This window comes from Pseudonaja textilis, chromosome 18, assembly GCF_049901715.1.
Source record: "Pseudonaja textilis isolate UNSWEBS1 chromosome 18, rPseTex1.2, whole genome shotgun sequence".
Lineage (NCBI taxonomy): Eukaryota > Metazoa > Chordata > Lepidosauria > Squamata > Elapidae > Pseudonaja > Pseudonaja textilis.
Window position 1 is genome coordinate 7,198,855 of NC_142007.1, and position 18,795 is coordinate 7,217,649.

An 18,795-nucleotide genomic window follows, 5' to 3' on the forward strand; every position below is an offset into this window, starting at 1 on the left:
TGAGGGGCAGCCCCTGAGATATTGGAGCGCCGCTATCATATCACTCCTGGTCCATCTCTTCACTAGACTAGACATACCCATTTCCAGCAACTGTCCTTTATATATAGTTTAGCCTCCGGTCCCCTAGTCATCTTCGTTTATCTTCTCTGCACTCTTTCCAGAGTCTTAACATCGTTTTCTTTTTGTAATGTGATGACCAAAACTGGATGCAGATATTCCAGGTCTGGCATTATTAAGGTTTTATAAAGCAGTTATATGTTTCTTTCCCCAGGAAGTTGGTGGAGATTACAAAAGGACTCTAGGAGATCCCTTATGAAAGTCCTTGCCGTGAGTGTAAAGACCAGCGAGGAATGCCATCCATCATTTTACCAGCCTCCGAAAACCTTCCACCCTTTCCCTCGTGGAGAGGCTGTTTCTACCTTGGCAATCTTTCTCCTAAATTTAAGACTGTCTCCTCTGGTTACGTGCGGGCTTTGTTTCTTTGCTGTCAGACTGTAGATCAATAAGTAGAAAGATATTTATAGATGGAGATGTGATTCGGTGCAATGGCAGCGTGGCGCGGTGTAGGCCTTCTGATGCACAGCACAACCGTCTCTCGCAGATGGGAAGGAGCTGAGCGTATTCTTAATTATTTCTACTACTACAGAACGAGAACAGCTGGCTCCTGGTCAGGCCAATTGAATGTTGTGTTTATTCTTGGGCCCAGCGTCAATCTTATTTGCCAGTGCCAGCAGGGAGGTAGTAATAGAAGAAGAAGAAGAAGAAGAAGAAGAAGAAGAAGAAGAAGAAGAAGAAGAAGAAGAAGAAGAAGAAGAAGAAGAAGAAGAAGAAGAAGAAGAAGAAGAAGAAGAAGAAGAAGAAGAAGAAGAAGAAGAAGAAGAAGAAGAAGAAGAAGAAGAAGAAGAAGAAGAAGAAGAAGAAGGGAGCTTTGGCTGTTATCCTCCTCTTCTTTCAGCCTGCCTTTTCCATGGCAACAGCCGAAAGCGTGATCGCTCCGATGTGTAAGGGAATGCGCTCTCCAATTCATCCAGGGAAGCTGGCTTGCTTGTCAAGCGAATGAATATTGCTTGTGTTTGGAAAGAGATGATGAAACACCCACAAGAAGGTGCCGGACATTTACTTGGGTGCCCTTGGAGATAGTTGAGGAAAAGGACGTTTGAGGAAGTCCTTGGTGCTGTCTGAGCTTGCTTATATTCTTGAAGACGTTTCATTACCTAACTAGGTAGCACCATCAGTGCTAGAAGAGAGAGGGGTTTGTGGAGGGGAGGAGGAGGACTGCGGGGTCCTTGGTACTCTTAGAGCTTGCTTGTGTCGACTCATAAAACATTCCTGTGTCTTTTTTTATGGCCGGGGGAGGGGAAGAAATCTGGAATAGCAGTGCAGCCGTTTGGAAACAAAAGTACGTTCCAACTCTTCTCTTTCAAAGATTGTAATTAAACTACCAGAGCTTTTGCCCGCAAATATATTTAATTGGAGAAGGTGATTGGTGACACCCAGCCCATGAAGGTGCTCAATTGGAGGATCTGGTTTGTGACACACCCGGGAGGAGAGTGGGGAAAACAGGGTCTTAGGGGACTGTAAATGACATGTACCAGAGTTGGCATCACACAGGGCAGTGCCCGTATGTGGCCTCTAATAAATCCTTTGAAGTTTTTCGAAGTTTGGCTTGAGAATCATGATTTAATTCGGGTGATTACTGGAATTCTGACAGCTTGTTTTCTCGCAGAGGTTTTGTCGCCCAGCTAGGTAACAGCATCAGTGCTAGGAAGGCGTGCTGTTTGCTGTCGGTTGATATTCTGCTGACTTGCCTGTCTGGCTGGCGGTGGAAAGTCTCAAGAGATGCTTTGGTTGGGCTGTTTACTGATGACTCTTTTGCAGTTTCTTGATTAGTGACGGTTGCTTGCGTGATGGTTGGTCTGAAGTTAACCTTGGAGTTAATCTATACTGATCTGAGTGCTGATTCCTGGTGCTGGAGTCTTCTTCTCATTTGGGCTGGTTGATAGCAATAGCCCTTAGACTTATATACCACTTCACGGTGCTTCTCAGCCCTCTCTTAGCGCTTGACAGAGTCAGCCTCTTTTCCCCAACAATCTCGGTCCTTGTTTTACCCACCTCAGAAGGACGGAAGGCTGAGTCGATCTTGAGCCTGGTGAGAATTGAACTGTCAGCAGTGGGCAGAGTTAGCCTGCAATACTGCATTCTAACCGCTGTGCCACCATGATTCTTATATAGCAAGAATATTACCACTGAGACTTATATACCGCTTTATAGTCTTTTACAGCCCTCTCTAAGTGGTTTACAGAGTCAGCCTCTTGCCCCCAACAATTGGGGTCCTCATTTTACCCACCTCGGAAGGACGGAAGGCTGAGTCAACCTTGAGCCAGTCAGGATTGAACTGCTGGCTGTGAGCAGAGTTAGCCTGCAATAACTGCATTCTAACCACAAGGAAGGAAGGAAGGAAGGAAGGAAGGAAGGAAGGAAGGAAGGAAGGAAGGAAGGAAGGAAGGAAGGAAGGAAGGAAGGAAGGAAAATAGCAACAGCACTTAGACTTCACAGTGCTTCCAGCCCTCTCTAAGCAGTTTATAGAGTCAGCCTTTTGCCCCCAACAATCTGGGTCCTCATTTAACCCACCTCAGAAGGATGGAAGACTTAAACCGATCAGGATTGAACTCCTGGCTGTGGGCAGAGTCAGCCTTCAATGAAGTATTCTAACTATTGTGCCACCATAGGAGGAAGGGAAGGAAAAGGAAAGGAGGGAGGGAGGGAAGGAAAGTAGGGCAGAGGAAGGGAGGAACAAGAGGGAGAAAGAGAAGGAGGGAGGGCAGAGGAAGAAATAAGGAAGGAAGGAAGGAAGGAAGGAAGGCAGGAAGGAAGGAAGGAAGGAAGGAAGGAAGGAAGGAAGGAAGGAAGGAAGCAGTTTACTCTCTGAGCAGGTTACAGAGTCAGCCTCTTGCCCACAACAATCTGGGTCCTCTGCTTTGCTATCTTCCTTGTCTTTTTAATGTGGTTGAGGGAAAGCTAGAAAGGAAAAATTGTACACCATACACTCAGGATATAGACCTTTCAGTGGGTGGGGGGGAATGGAGAGTCGGGTTAGGGCCATTATTTCTCTTCATTCCTGTTTTTCGTGGCCACTAGAAAGGTTCTTTGGGGAATTTGGATAGATCATCCCCCGGCTTTTCTGCCCTTCAGATACATCTTCGCTCGAAGCACTGCAAAACATTATTAATTTTCTGTGAACCAGAGAATCCATAAACGTTTATGAATTTTGCATTCTGCGGTTAAGCTAAAGAGGGCTTGACAACTTTATCAATCAGTTTGACCTCTTCTTTGGCTCACGCTGGCTTCATCCCACCGAGGTCGGAGCCCAGAAACGGAATTTTTTATTGTTAACATGCCTGCTGCGTGCATTTTATTATCTGCGCTCTGTAATGTGGAAGTCGTATCTCTTGTGGTTTTTTTGCCGTGGATGTCCTAATGATTGATTGATGCAAACTGTCAAGGGGGTTTCATCGATTTGGGAGCGTGGAACTCCAATAAATAAATCAACCACCTATAATCTGTCCCGTTTCTAGATGACTTTCATCCATCTCGTCAAACTTCATCAGGAGGGTTTTTTGAGCAGATGAAACTGTGGGAAGCAAACCAGACAGAGTTGTTTCTTTCATTTACTAGCTGTTATTACACCTGTTCGTGGCGGTGGAAGGATTGGACTGTAAGTGGGGCATCAAGTTTATTATACCTGTCTTCGGTCTGTAAGTGGTTTTGGAAAACATTGAGGGGGTGGGTGGGGAGAAACCCCTGGGAAGCTGCGGGAGCAGGGAGTTTTGATCTGTTTTGTTTGTGCCAGCTGGATGGAAATCGCCCTCCCTGTCCTCCAGCTGTGCTAATATGCTTCTAGAGGCCTTGTTGTGATTTGCTTCTCCGACTGTGACTTGGAAGCAGCGAAAAGCAAGAAGGGGGATAAAACCCAGAAGTCCATATCTTGTTGCAGGTCGACCTACATTGCTTGAGTTGTCAGGAGAAGCGAAGTTGGAGGTGGAATCCATTTCCATTTACCTCAACCAAGTCAAACACTTGATGCATCTTAAATTATATACTCCAGAAGAGCCTTAGCTAACATCTGGTGTCTTCCAGAGCTAGGTCCAGGTTTTGAGTTGCATTCAGTTCCACCCCTTCTTTTCTTGTTGTTGTTATCATTGTTATCATTATCATTCGATTGTATTGATCCACCTAACATCTTCATTGATTATTATGGTCCTTCTTTTGCCATGTTAGCCCAAGTGCAGGTCCGTAGATAGATGTTCTTCAACTTCTCAAGCTAGATCTGAGAGAAAGTAACAACTGGCCCAAAGAACATTCTAGAAACTGGATCTCCTCAGTTGTATTCCAGTATTTTATCCACTACGCCACACTGCTTCCGTCTTTCTATATCCATCTAGCTATGCATCCACCTCCATATTATATATATGCAGCACCATCACCCAGTCTGTTTCTAAACATTAGATAACACCTTCTCTCAAGTTTATTTCCCACATTTTTCTTTGCTTAAATATCCTTGTAGTTGATGCTCAATGGGAACCAGCAACCTGAAGTGGATTCCACACTCATCAGCCAACCTTTTAAAAGTTATGGATTCCTCCATGGGAACCTTCTTTAATTTAGGGTCTTTGGGGTGTCAAGGCAGATCTCTCAGTTGATAAGAATATCAATTTGAGGTCTATTGAATGTTTCTTGTGTTTGCCTACCAGCAGATGATGATTGAAATAGACAGGTCTCCTTTACCTTCATCTGCCCGGTCTCTGGGAGAAGTCCACAATGGGACCATCCATGATTAGGTAGCAATTTCTACTTCAAAGTCAAGGAATAAAGGATAAGGTGTGTTTCTGGTGGCTCTTGGCAGTCTACTTTGATTTCCAGGAGGAAATCAGAGGCAATCCAATCAGTTGGCAAGCCAACTTTGTTGGCTTTGAAAGAAAATCCCACATTAGACTGGGTATGTCTAGCCTAAACGAAGAGAAGGACTAAGGGTGACATAATAATAGTCTTCTTATATTTGAGGGGCTGCTACAAGGAAGAGGGGATCCACCTATTTTCCAAACACCAGAAAGCAAGACAAGAAACAATGGATGGAAAATAATCAAGGAGAAAAACAACCTAGAATTAAGGAGAAACTTCCTGATGCTTAGGACAATGAATCCGTGGAATAACTTGTCTCCAGAAGTTGTGGGTTCTCCAACACTGGAGGCTTCTAAGAAGAGATTGGACGGCCATTTCTCCAAAATGGGTTTAGAAGGGGTTGGACTAGAAGACCTCCAAGGTCCCTTCCATCTCTATGATCCTGTTATTTCTAACACTTCTTAGGTCCAGCTTAATGGCATGTGCAAAAATAGACAGGCGGATGAATGTGTCAATAAGAGGATTCCCGTTTTGTAAGAGCAGAATATTTAGTGAATTAAATATATATACATGAATTAAATAAAACTTGGAGGGAAACCGAGTATTAAATAACAGTACTACTAGGATTATAGACCCTAATATCAAATCTTGCCATCCTCTGTGTAATTTCTAGTACGGGGGGAACCACATACGGAAGAAGGGATTTAGGTATTTTCTCTGCCCAGGCTAATGAAATAATAACAATAACATTATTATTATTATTATTATTATTATTATTATTATTATTATTATTATTATTGTTGTTGTTGTTGTTGTTATTATTATTATTATTATTATTATTATTATTATTATTATTATTATTATTCACAAAAACAGCCCTGGGGTCCCTGAACGACTGGTTGTGTCCTTGAAAACTTCCACTGTGTGTTCCTCTCCAAAGGGTGTGTGATTTACAATCCAGATAATTCCCTGTCTCTGTGTGTCTTTTGTTTGTTTGTGTGTTTGTGTGCCCCAGAGAGTGCGTATTCTCTTTGTAATAAAAACCTTGGCTTAGGCAAATAAATTTGCAGAGACGGTTTTACTGACAGCTGCCCCGCCCCGCGCTTTCTCCCACAGCCCTGTTCCCATGCAATAAAATGAGGAGCAGGAAAGAAAAAAAGAAAAGAAAAACCCAGAATGAAATTTCATCTAGGACAACGCGGGGTGCATTTTAAAAAAAAAAACCAGAGCTGTGCGGAGGAGGTTTTTCTGCAGAAGTGCTTCTGAAGGGCCGCTGGGCTTTCATCTTTTCCCCCGGTTTCAAGTTTGCTCGGCTCTCACCCCGGAAAATAAATCATAAAGTGAGGTCAGAAGTCATCCCGACTAGTTATCACAAAAGGATGGACCAGAGAGGTTATTTTTCCGGGGTTCCTTTTTTTTTTTGTCAAAACAGATGCGAAGGGTTTCATTTTGGGAGAAAAAGAAGAAAAAGGAAGAGGAACTCAGCGACTTTGTGGTTTGTTTGGGTTTTTTTTTCACCCAATGGGGGAGAATTTACTACGGGCAATCCTCGTTTAGCAACTGCCTCGTTTAGGGACCTTTTGCAGTTAACAAACACAGGCGAGGAAGGTTTACGGCTGTCCTTGCGTTGATGACTTTTGCAGGTCTGTACGATCATAATTACAGCGGAGGTTTCCTTTAGTGACTGCTTCGCTTAACAACCAGGTTGCAGGTCCCAGTTCTGGCCACTAATCGAGGACGACTGGCATTTCCCTCCGTTTATTTTCCCGAGTGCCCAAAGCAGCTTGCGGGATCAGTCTAATGTCAAACCACCATCAGAGAAACCATGCGTCGGTACATCCTATATCAGTGGATCAATGCTTAATCAATAAACCCCTATTAAGCTTATGCAAAACAAATGCATACCAGAAGAAACTCAGCTATCCTCTTTAACAATAAAGGAGAATATTTGTAGCTCAGAGTTGAAATGAGAGGTTCCTGTTGCTCTCTGAGCTTGGTGGTTTTCTTGCAGACGTTTTATTACCCAACTAGGTAACATGATCAGTGCTAGTGGGTAGCGCCGATGATATCACCTAGTTTGGGTAACAAAACTTTGGCGAAGAAAACAACCCAACTCAGCAAGCAACAAAGATCTCTTATTATCCTTTAAAAATTGCAAAGCTTTTTGGCTCAGCATGTAGCAGCAAATTGAGATTTTAGTGAGATAACCGGGTTTAAGAAACTACACTTGATTTGTGAATGCGGTGACTTAGCTCTTCGTCTCCCTGACACCTCAGCATCAAAGGAACTGGTGCAGGACAAGGCATTGCCCGTGACTCCACCATCTCCCCACCTATTTATTTATTTATTCCCTAGACATTTACTTTCGGGGAGCTTATTAGCACCCTCTGCGTTTTCACATTTCCCTTGGAAGAGACATTTTGACAGAGCTGGCAGGTATGTTACTTCATTAGCAGGTTCGCACCTTGTCACCTATTATCTGGGAAACAACGAGGTGTAGCTTGAGAATAGCTGAGGTGGAAGAGAAAGGGTAGAGCTCTTGATTCTGTTGGTCTGAAGAATTTCTGTCTTTCTCTCCGTCCTTTTTTCTCGCCTCCCCTGCTGGGCCAGCAAGCAAGCAGGACGCTCCGTATGAGTCCTGAAGGACGTGTTTTGAGGTCTTACAAAATGGCAGCCATGTTGGGTCTGGGCCAGCTCTTTACCGGAGACCGATGTGGTAGTTCCCTGTTGTCCAAGGATGCTCTTACCTGTCTTTCTTTACTTTTATTGGAGAAGTTAACCCTGTTTTCTTTCATCCGTCCAGCCATCTATCCATCCTCAACTTGTCCATCTGTCTTGTCATCTCCCTCTGACATCTGTCTGTATATATCTCTCTCACACACATGTCTGTCCGTCTGTTTGTCTATCAGCTATCAGCTATTTCATCTCTGTCACACATCTATCTATCATCTCACACACATATCTATTTAATTTATCGTCTGTCTGTATCATCTCTGTCACACACATATCCATCTACCATCCATCATCCATTGTCTGTCTGTGTCTGTCTGTCTCTATCTTATCCTGTCTGTCCATCCATCTATCATCACTTTTCTCAAACATTGTCTGTCTGTCTGTCTGTCTATCTTTCATCTATCTCTAGTTCTCACATTATCATCTCTTACACATGTAATTATCTATCTCTTCCTCCCTACCTACCGATCTATCTATCTATCTATCTATCTATCTATCTTATCTATTTATCTATCTCTACCTACCGATCTATCTGTCTGTCTGTCTATCTATCTATCTATCTATCTATCTATCTATCTTTCCTCTTTTCCCCCTCCCATTCACATTTCATACGAGTTTATTTTTAAACATTACTTAGCTGCAAAGAAACAGATGCAAGAACAAGTTAAGAGAAATGTGACGGGGCAAGAGATGAAAAAAAAAAACATTTCAAAATTATTTCAGGGGAAAGTGGTAGTAGAATTAAGTGTTTACACGTGGGAGTCTGGGCAAATCAGACTATAATTGTGAAGGAAGCTGCATAATTGTCTTGTGGCGAAATCTACTTGTTTGAGCACCGTATTATTGCATGAGGGAAGCAGATATGAATATGTGATTTCAGCCGGTGATCTTCATTAAAATAAAGATGGCTCGTTCATTTATTGTTTCTGGAAGTTGTGACAATCAGATTCAAGTAAGGATCTGGTTAGGTACCGGTATGATGTGTGAACCCCGGTGTTTAGTTAAAAGTCTTCTGGGTGTGGAACTTGTTCTTTTTACAACGGGATGAGTGTTATGCCGGAAAGGGAATCCATACAATCTAGTCTTTTCTTCCCCAATTAAACCAGCAAAGATACTGGTTGGGGTGATGGAGATTGTGGACATTGCAATCTATTCTACTGACCTAGGCTTCCCAAGATCATGAAGCCTCGTCCCGATAAAACCCCTTTTATTTAGGTTAAAGTGAATTCCTCTCCAGCAAAGTCCCGGCCAACAGTCTTTCATGAGATTTCACAACTACAGACCTTTATCAGGCTTGGAGAGCTGCCAGGATGACATCTTCTAAAACGCCACTCTGTAGCAGACAATACTTGGCAAGGAGCCATTGGAGTCGGAGATCAGTGGGGAAGAAGAACAGCCGGAGCCTGTTCCCAGTGTGCACATGCGCAGAGCTGCCAGGAGAAGGGAACAGTTAAGGAACAAGGGTCTTCACCCTATTTAAATGAACTAATTGTCTCCTGCAAACACCACTCCCCTTTCGCTCTTTATTCCCTATGGGGGGGGGGATTCACTGTCCACCTGAGCTTTTACTCCCGAGTCGACCTTATTCCTTAGCTGTTCCCTTCTTCTGGCAGCTCTGCACATGCGCACACTGGGAACAGGCTCCAGCTGCTCTTCTTCCCCACTGATCTCCGACTCCGAAGGCAGCCGATAACTGTCAGACGGCCCTGGCCCCATCTCTGCCTCCGGTGCAGAGCCCTCGTCCGAGCCTTCCCCAGACTCCAGGACTGGCCTCCCCAACCTCCTCACTGTTCGAGTCTGCCGCCAGCTCCACTGGCGGGCCACAACTTCTACACCTTCAACAGCCCGTTGTGCTCAGTGTCTAATGAGAGGTGGTGTCAATGTGTAAACAAGCAAGAGATGTTCAATCATCAACCATGGGAGGCGGTGAACATCTCATGAACTTTCTTCTACCCTTTCACATTTTCTGAAGTGCTCCCAAAATTTAATTTTTCTCCGCTCTGATCTCTCCCCTTGGCAGGTAACAGACGGTGGCACCATCAAACAGAAAATCTTCACCTTCGATGCCATGTTCTCCACCAACCAGTCGCACATGGAGAACTATCGTAAGAGGGAAGACCTGGTCTACCAGTCTACAGTGAGGTACTCTTTGCATTCTTTCAACGGGCTAGGAATTCAGTATAGGTTCCCGACAAATGCAGCGTCTCCTTAAGTTTCAGTCCCCAGGTTTGCCTTGTAAAGAGGGAGCGGGACGTTCTCCTCCCAAGTAGTCAACTCAATCTGCACTGTTCTCGCCTTCTCTCCACTCTCCGTGCTCTCGGATCAGGAGGGGGTGGTCTTTGCTCATCGCCTGAGCTCTGTCTCTCATGTTCCTGCCTCGGCCTGCTCCTCCCCATTTTCCTCCCAAGCAAACGAAGCCGACCCCTCATCTACATTGGTTCCAGTTATAGCTTATCTTCCTCTGCAGATTCGGGCTCCGAGGGGGGTGGGGGGTAGGGGTTGGGGGGGCGTGACTATTATGGCCATAAGTCAGGGAGTACCTTCTATTCCACCTTGAGCTTTGGGGCATCCCTTTCTCGGGGCAGTTGTGATTGTGGTTGCTGACGACGACGCTCCCCGTGGGATAGAGTTGGCTGTTGTTGCAACTGGCCACGTCCTGAGCCGAAGGGACGGGAAGGTCTCTGTCGTTCGGAAGGGGAAAGAAACACAGGAAATAAGGACGAATGCACGGCGTGAGGAACCAGGGGTTAGGACTCCAGCTCATCACGCCCGCCGCTGGGTTGGAGACAGAGACCGAAACAGAGAGACAGCGAGAGAGAGAGAAAGACACGTGGGGGATAAGGAGCCCACATTTACATATAAATGAAGATATTTACAAATTAATGCATTTTGAACAAGAGGAAGGTCCCAGCGCTGCAGCTGCCAAGGCGACAGCTTGCTGGAGAGCGGGCTGGCGGGGAGGGGGATCCAGTAGCGAGTGCGAGGCAGCAGGAGCGGGTCTTCTGAATGGGCCTCTCCTTTCCAGGGGAAACCTGTGGGCTCTCTCAGCTCAATCCATCAATCTGAACAGAGCTGGAAGGGACCCTGGAGGTCTTCTAGTCCAGCCCCCTGCTTAGGCAGGAGGCCTTATCCCTTATCCTTCGTTCATTTTATGACATTGATACACAGTTGTTTAAGGGAGTCGCACCCAGGAGTGGGATTCTCCAGGGTTAACCACTGATTCGGTGGTCGCGTGTCGGTCGCGCCCAATTTTATGACCTTTCTGCTGCAGTCGTTAAGCAAAGCATGTCTGTCGTTGAGTGAGCCAGGCGTCCCTCATTACCGTCCCAGCTTGTTTGAGGTTGCAATTGGAGCTCGCTCAATTCCCAGCTCACCCCAACCATCATAAATAGCAATAGCCCTTAGACTTATATACCGCTTTATAGTGCTTCACAGCCCTCTCCATGCGGTTGACAGAGTCCGACTTTTGACCCCCAACAATCTGGGACCTCGTTTTACCCCCCCTCAAAAGGAGGGAAGGCTGAATCAATCTTGAGCCAGTGAGAGTCAAACTCCTGGGTGTAGGCAGAGTGAACCTGCAATACTGCATTCTAATAACTGTGCCACCATGGCTCTTGTAGCAATAGCCCTTAGACTTATACACCGCTTGACAGCCTCTTCTAAGCGGTTTACAGAGTCAGCCTCTTGCCCCTAACAATCTGGGTTCTCATTTTATCCACCTCGGAAGGATGGAAGTCCGAGTCAACCTTGAGCCAACTGCCAAATTGCAGGCAACTGGCCGCAGCAAAAAAAGCCTGCAGTACTGCACTCTAACCGTAAATAAATGCCCATCAGATGCCGATTTTGACGACCACGCGGCCGCAGAGATGTCCTAAGTGCAAGGGATCGGTCATAAGTTGCTTTCCCCAGCACCGTCGTAACTTTGAATAGCCGCTAAATGGAAGGGAGGAAAATCTGTCCAGCAAAAGTCTCCATTTTGGGCAGAAGATCCAGTGATGGGAAAGAGAAACTTCTATGTTTATCTTGGTGCTCAGTTCTCCAGCACCCCCCATTAAAGACCAATGGGGACAATGAGAATTTGGGGAGGAGGGGGCTCTGAAGGAAGCATTGATTTTTGCTACCCCCCCATCCGCCCATCCTCAGGTCCCCTCCTCCAAGTTCTAGCTTTTCTTCCAACCGCTTCCCATCGCTTCCCTTCTGGGCTCTGCGCATAATTATGCACATAAAATATATTCCCACAATGGGGTTTGCAAAAATAATAATAATTGGGGGGACGGGGGACTGGAGAGAAATTGAAGAAGCTTTTAATGAAAAGAATAAATCTTTGCCTTGATGGTTTCCTCGGCCACTTTGCAGGACAGGGAGAAGTGGAAAGTTAGGTTCTCCCTGTTTTCCAAAGCGCAGTAGCTATTTTTCTGTCTTCCCCAAACAATCAAACGTAGCCAAGGCCACTCTTGGTTCAGCCCCTTGGAGACAGGCTGTGTTGGGAAGGAAGGCCCTTGGGTTCATGTCCTCCTTTAGTTTTGCAGCTGTCTCTGGAGGCCTAAATGCGATGTCCCCAAAGGCTTAATTTCACTTCTAAGCGAGCCCTGAGCTTCAGTTTTGCACGCCTACCATAAATTAAAAAAAACACCCTCCTTCGATTCAGTCCAGTTGCTGGCAATAACAGGGCATCTCCATGTCAATGGTTTAAAAAAGGGTCCCCCCTCTCCCCCCAATTTCCTGGTCCAACCTTCAGTTTTGAAATTTAAGCACACACCCCAAAACTAAGTCCGTTCCATCCACCCTGCGTGCCTCTCCAAATGCAGCTAAAGTAAAACGTGGACCTCAGCAAAACAGCAAGCTCTCAGCACTGAGCAGTTGGGCGTTCTTGAACCCATCTCTCACAGCCAAGCCAGCATGGGCAGCGGCAAGGAATAAGGGGCATTGTAGTTTAGCAAGGTTGAGAGATTTACAGATTGGCCACAGCCTGTTGAGAGTCTGTGACCTCTCTAGATTATCTTAAGACATAGAAAGCGGAAGACAAAATCTTCCTTCCTTCCCTCCTTCCTTCCTTCCTTCCTTTCCCCTTTCCTCTTCTTCTTTTCTTTCCTTCCTTTCTCTCCCTCTTCCTTCCCTCCTTTCTTCCTCATCTTGCCCTTCCTTCCCTCCCTCCCTCCTTCCTTCCTTCCTTCCTTCCTTTCCCCTTTCCTCTTCTTCTTTCCTTTCCTTCCTTTCACCCCTTCCTTCCCTCCTTTCTTCCTCATCTTGCCCTTCCTTCCCTCCTTCCTTCCTTCCTTCCTTCCTCCCTCCCTTCCTTCCTTCCTTCCCCCTTTCTTCTTCTTTCCTTTCCTTCCTTTCTCTCACCCCTTCCTTCCCTCCTTTCTTCCTCATCTTGCCCTTCCTTCCTTCCCTTAGTCCCTTCCTTTCCTCTTCTTCTTTCCTTTCCTTCCTTTCTCTCATCCCTTCTTTTCTCATATCCCTTCCTTCCCTCCTTTTTCCTCTTATCTTGCCCTTTTCCCTTCCCTTCCCTTCCCTTCCCTTCCTTCCTTTCCACCTACCTTCCTACCTACCTACATTTTAAAAACCACATTTTATGCTGGCCGCCATTGGAGCATTTGCAAATGATCCGTACAATTTTAGACAGGTTCCCTCTGTGTTTTTTCCTGCATCCGGACTCACGAGGGAGCCCACCTACCCTTTCTCTTGAAATAGCGCTGTGGGGATAGGCATTCCTTTGATTTGCCCACCGCAACCCTGTCGTTTTGGGTGGGCAACCTACACCGAGGTGCGGATCTACTGCAAACTACTCCGGAATCTTGTGTTACAAAACCCAACCACAACAATTCTTTCATTCTCCCTTCTGCCTTGTGCTTTTGGACCGCTTCCACCCCCCCTCGATCCCTGCTGCCAATCCAGCTAATTAATTACAGCTGTTTTCCTCTCCTATTTTTAAACCCTTTGCTGCCAGAACCCTAATCAACTGCTCATTCATTGCGGCGTCTGCAACTTGGCTCGCTCGCTTTGTCCCCCGCACCAGCTCGAGGCCCCTGGTGAGTAGGCAGTTCCCCCGTAGGGGCACCCAGATCTTCTTGCCACCTCTGTGGGGGTCCTGTTGACCCTGGTTCAGGCAGCACCCTAAGCTGTACAGCTGCGGTCGTAAAAATGCCACAAGTCCCGAGGGAGGGGGGGAGCGAGGCTGGAATAGATGGCCTCCAGAGTCCTCAAGAAGGTTTAGACGAGCAGTGGTGCAAACTGAGGCTTTGGGGAGGGACGCAGATGGCGCGAGAACCCACAAGTTGAGGAAGGGGGTGGAAATGAAGGGTCAAGCCAAGAAGAAGGAAAGCCTCGCTCTGTGTGTTACTTGGCTCACTTGCTTGAGCTCAGCATACTCCCGAATCTCATCTACCCAATGGGCACATGTGGTCCAGCCTTTTGCCTTCTCTTTCTGTCCTCGCCACGCAAGGAATTACGTTGCCTGCGTGTACAGGGAGTCCTTTCCTAGCCCTCACAATGGGGACTGGCGACTTGATTCTTAAGCAGAACAACAGGTAATTGGAAGATCACAAGATCTCCTCAACGTTTTCTTTGCTTACAGGGTCACGGATCACTGTGAGGCCTGGTGTCACAGTTGCTGTTTCATCGCCGGCATCCTTTCAATCGGTCACTAAACAAGGCAGTCGCTAAACAAGGACCGTAGTTCTCTCATTGGCCATTCCGTGCAACCCACATCCTTTATCACAGCTGGATATTGTGGGGGAGGATCTGGAGCGATAGGTTTTGCCACCTCTGTCTTTCCGTTGGGAGGTTGGCATTAAGGTAGTCCTCCACTTCCGACCACAGTGGAATTTAGTGACATAAATTCCAGGCTTCGTTCTGGTCGCAAGTCAAGGACTACCTGTGTAAGTTTTGAAACATCCAAGGATTCCTGAGCGCTTTTTATAAATGAAGCATTTATAAATTATAAATCATCGTCTCAAACAGCAGAGCGGATATTTATATATATATATATATATATAAATATATATATCATAACACTGAATGGTAATTTGGGACAACATAATTAACATAATTCAACAGCAAAAACAAATACTAAAAGATATATACGTGTGTGTGTATGTATATGTATATTAATAAAGAGGAAAAACCCAGCGTTCGCATGACCCCAGGACTCTGTAACCATCATAACTATGAACCAGCTGCCAAGCATAACAATTTTAATCGCATGGCCCTGGGGTTGCTTGCGATTAAATGGTCATAAGTGTGGGAAACGGTCGTAAATAGTCTTTTTTTTCCCCCAATGCTGTGGTAACTTCCAACGGTCGCTAAGCGAACTGCTGCAAGCCGAGGACTACTTATGGGGGAGCAGGGAGAAGTTGATCGGCAGAAATAGTAAAGTGGAAATTGAACAAGCTGCGAGTAGCCACTGAGCCCGCCCTTTCCTGCCTTCTCTCTGCAGTTAGTCTGGTCCAGCAAGCAATTTTGTCTTCGTTACTAATTTCACCGCTTCTTTTATATCCTGGGCTTTCAATTGGGGTATCAAAAATGTTCTTGAGAAGTGTAAAATATTTTAGAATATTTTCCCTCCCTGGAAGGGACCTGGGAGGTTTTCAAGAAGAGACTGGACTGCCATCTGTCAAAAAAGGCGCTTGGGCACAGGGGGTTGGACTAGATGACCTACAAGCTCCCTTCCAACTCTTAATCTGTCTTCTAATCCACCCCCCTGCTCAAGCAGGAGAATCTATCCCATCTCAGACAAGGGACTGTCCAGTCTCTTCTTCTGGTGGCAAGCCGTTCCACTGGTTAATTGTCCTCGCTGTTCCGAAGCTTCTCTTTAATTCCAGGTTGCTTGTCTCTCTGATTAGTTTCCAACCATGGTTTCTTGTCCTGCCTTCTGGTGCTTTGGAGAATAGCTTGACCCCCATCTTCTTTGTGGCAGCCCCTCAAATACTGGAAGACCGCTATCATGTCACCCCTAAATCTTCTTTTCTTTAGACTAACACATCCGTGCTAGTCGTTTCCGGCTCTAGGGGGCTGTGTTTATTTCCATTACATTAGCCAAAGAAGAGCCAGCGCTGTCCGAAGACGTCTCCGTGCTCATGTGGCCGGCAGGACTAAACGCCCGAAGGCCCATGGAATATTGTTCCCTTCCCACCAAAGTTGGTCCCTATTTTCCTACTTGCATTTCTTTTTACGTGCTTTCGAACTGCTAGGTTGGCAGAAGCTGGGACCAGTCACGGGAGCTCACTCCGTTCCGCGGCAATGCTAGAGGATTCGAACCGTCGAACTGCCAACCTTTCTGATCGACAAGCTCAGCACCTTAGCCACCCTGAGCCCCCAGGTCCCTCTTTCTTTAGACTAGCCAAACCCAAATCCTGCAGCCGTGTTCTTCGCATGTTTTAGTCTCCAGGCCTTGGGTTGCCTTCTTCTCGGGAATTTTTCTAAAATCTCAACATCTTTTTTGTCGTCTAGTGACCAACATCGGTTTGCAGTACTCCAGGTGTGGAATTACTTACTGGGGTTTTGTAAAGGGGCACTAATACTTCACACGATCTTGATTCTATGGCTCTGTTTATACAACCTGGTATTGCATTAGCTTTTTTGGCCTGCCGTTGCGCATTGATGACTTATATACAAGTGATTGTCCACTGGGACTCTAAGGTCCGTCTCCCAGTTATGTTTTTTGAGCCAGGTCTCGCTCAATCTGTGCTTTGCGCCTTTGGTTTTTGCTGCCTAAATGTAAAGCTTTGCTTTTCTCCAACACTAAAATTCATTATGTTGGATAGGGCCCAACAGTTTGTCAAGGTTGGATATCACTTTCTATTCTCATTTCTGTTCGGGGGGGTTGGACTAGATGACCTGTAAGGTCCCTTCCAGTTCTGTTAATCTGTCTCTTATATAGTCTGGTGCGTTTCTGTTTTTTGAAAGGAACGGTATATAATGTGCTGCGTTTTTAGCCCTTGTTTTCCTGGCCACACAAAGAGCAGAAAAAAAACAATGGACATGATTCCATCCCGTGTATTTATTCTTTGATTGTTCATTCACTGCCTGCTAATTTTCAAAAAAAAAAAAATCCTGTGTTTGCAAGGATTCTCACTTCTTTGGAAGCAAAGGCGTTACGAACTCAGTGGGTGGCTTCCAAGACTGGCCACAAGTCACCCATTATAAGTAGTCTTTGTTTAGCGACCAGTTGGGGCCAGCAACTCGGTCATTAAGCAAAGCGGTTGCTCGGTGAAATCATTATTCTGTTTTGGGGTCTCATTTGAGCATTTTTTTTGCTTTATAGACCCAGTATAGGTCATCAAAGCGAGGATAAGCTACAAATGGATTTTTTCCATCTCCATTTTAACTGCAAAGGATTGCTTTTTAATTCACCCTCACCTTAAATCTATATCTATACATATATATAAAAGCAAAATGCCACTCATGCATCGTTATAAAATCTCCAGAACCGTAAAGCCTACAAACTTAAAACACAAGCAGAGGAGTTTCATTTTCATTTTCATAGCACTAAGCAGCTTTAGTACAGAGCAGTTGAGCTAAGCCACGCCCAGGCTCCTTGCTGTCTCCTTTTTGCTCACACAGCAAATACTGTTTCAGTTTCCAAACAGCCCACAACTCTCTCACACACTTACAGGACGCTAGCCAGATGAATACCGATGGACGATGGGTGGCAGAGGCAGAATTTTTCCCCTTTATTTTCCTCCCCAAAAACTAAGCCCGACCACATAGTTTTGTAGCGAGGCATTGGTATTGAGCTAGTATATATATATATATATATATATATATATATATATATATATATATATATATATATATATATATACACTATATAAACTATATAAACTATATAAACACTCTCTTCTCTCTCTCTCTCTCTCTCTCTCTCTCTCTCTCTCTCTCTTCTTATATATATATATATATATATATATATATATATATATATATATAAACTAGCTCAATACCAATGTATATTAAAGATTTTTTTTCGTTAAAACGAGCCGAATGAGGAAATTTTTAAAAACAACTTTGAAAAGAATGAGATGAGGCTGGAAGGGGTTTTGTGTCGGTGACTTTAACTGTCCATCCCCGTTTCTCAATTCACGCGTTGCCCCCAGATTTAAGAACTGGGTTTATTTCCATAGATCGGACCTCGGGGCTGGCTTGGTTCATCGTAAAAACCACTCATCCAGGTTTGTCAGAGGAGAGAGAATTGTGGCTTTTGGCACCAACGGTGCAGAGCCATGCAAAGCACACTTACTTCTTTCCCTTCCTGCCCCTTAACTCCTGGCTTGGCGTCCTGGAGAGCTTGCTTCCTGCCCAGGCTAATTGCGGAGGAATCTACTGACATGACTAATTACTGTTTTGCAAGGATTTTGCTGGCTTTACTAATTGATTCTATATTCTCTGACTTGACAGTTCCTTTATTGGGGAATGCAAAACAGGCTTGCTTGCTTTCGCTCTGATGCTGACACCACTCCTTCCTTCCTTCCTCTCTCTGTCTCCCTTCCTTTCTTCCCCTTCTTCCTTCCTTCTCTCCTTCTTTCATCCGATTCCCTTCCTTTCTTCCCTTCCCCTTCCTTCCTCTCTATTTCCTTCCTTTCCTTTCTTTCTCTTTCTCCTTTTCTTTCCCTTCCTTCCTCCTTTCCTATCTGTCTCCTTTTTTTCTTCCCCTTCTTCCTTCTTTCCCTTCTTCCTTCTTTCATCTGATTCCCTTCCTTTCTCCCTTCCTTCCTTCCTCTCTATTTCCTTCCTTCCCTTTCTTAATCTTTCTCTTTCCCCTTTTCTTTCCCTTCCTTCCTCCTTCCCTATCTGTCTCCCTTCTTGTCTTCCCCTTCTTCCTTCCTTCCCTTCTTCCTTCTTTCATCTGATTCTCTTCCTTCCTTCCTCTCTATTTCCTTCCTTCCTTTCTTAATCTTTCTCTTTCCCCCTTTCTTTCCCTTCCTTCCTCCTTCCCTATCTGTCTCCCTTCTTTCCTTCCCCTTCTTCCTTCCTTCCTTCCCTCCCTTCTCCTTCTTTCATCTGATTTCCTTCCTTTCTTCCCCTCCCCTTCCTTCCTTCTTTCCTCTCTCTGTTTCCTTCCTTTCCTTTCCATCCCATCCCTCGTCAACAACATACATGCGTATTGGCCATTTTAATAATAATAATAATAATAATAATAATAATAATAATAATAATAATAAT

At 45.3% G+C, this 18,795-nt stretch overlaps 1 protein-coding gene across 3 annotated transcripts in view; it reads left to right on the forward strand.

Moving 5' to 3' along the window:
* The window catches only part of IGSF21 (immunoglobin superfamily member 21), a 151,083-nt gene that overhangs the window by 78,011 nt on the left and 54,277 nt on the right, over positions 1-18,795 (forward strand). For all 3 annotated transcript variants that reach the window (XR_015739806.1, XM_087914810.1, XM_087914809.1), the window contains exon 3: positions 9,653-9,774. Coding sequence is in view for 2 of the 3 variants with exons in the window: in XM_087914810.1 (XP_087770936.1) it covers positions 9,653-9,774 (122 nt within the window). In the remaining variant the exon portion in view is untranslated. The remainder of the gene's footprint in view (positions 1-9,652; positions 9,775-18,795) is intronic.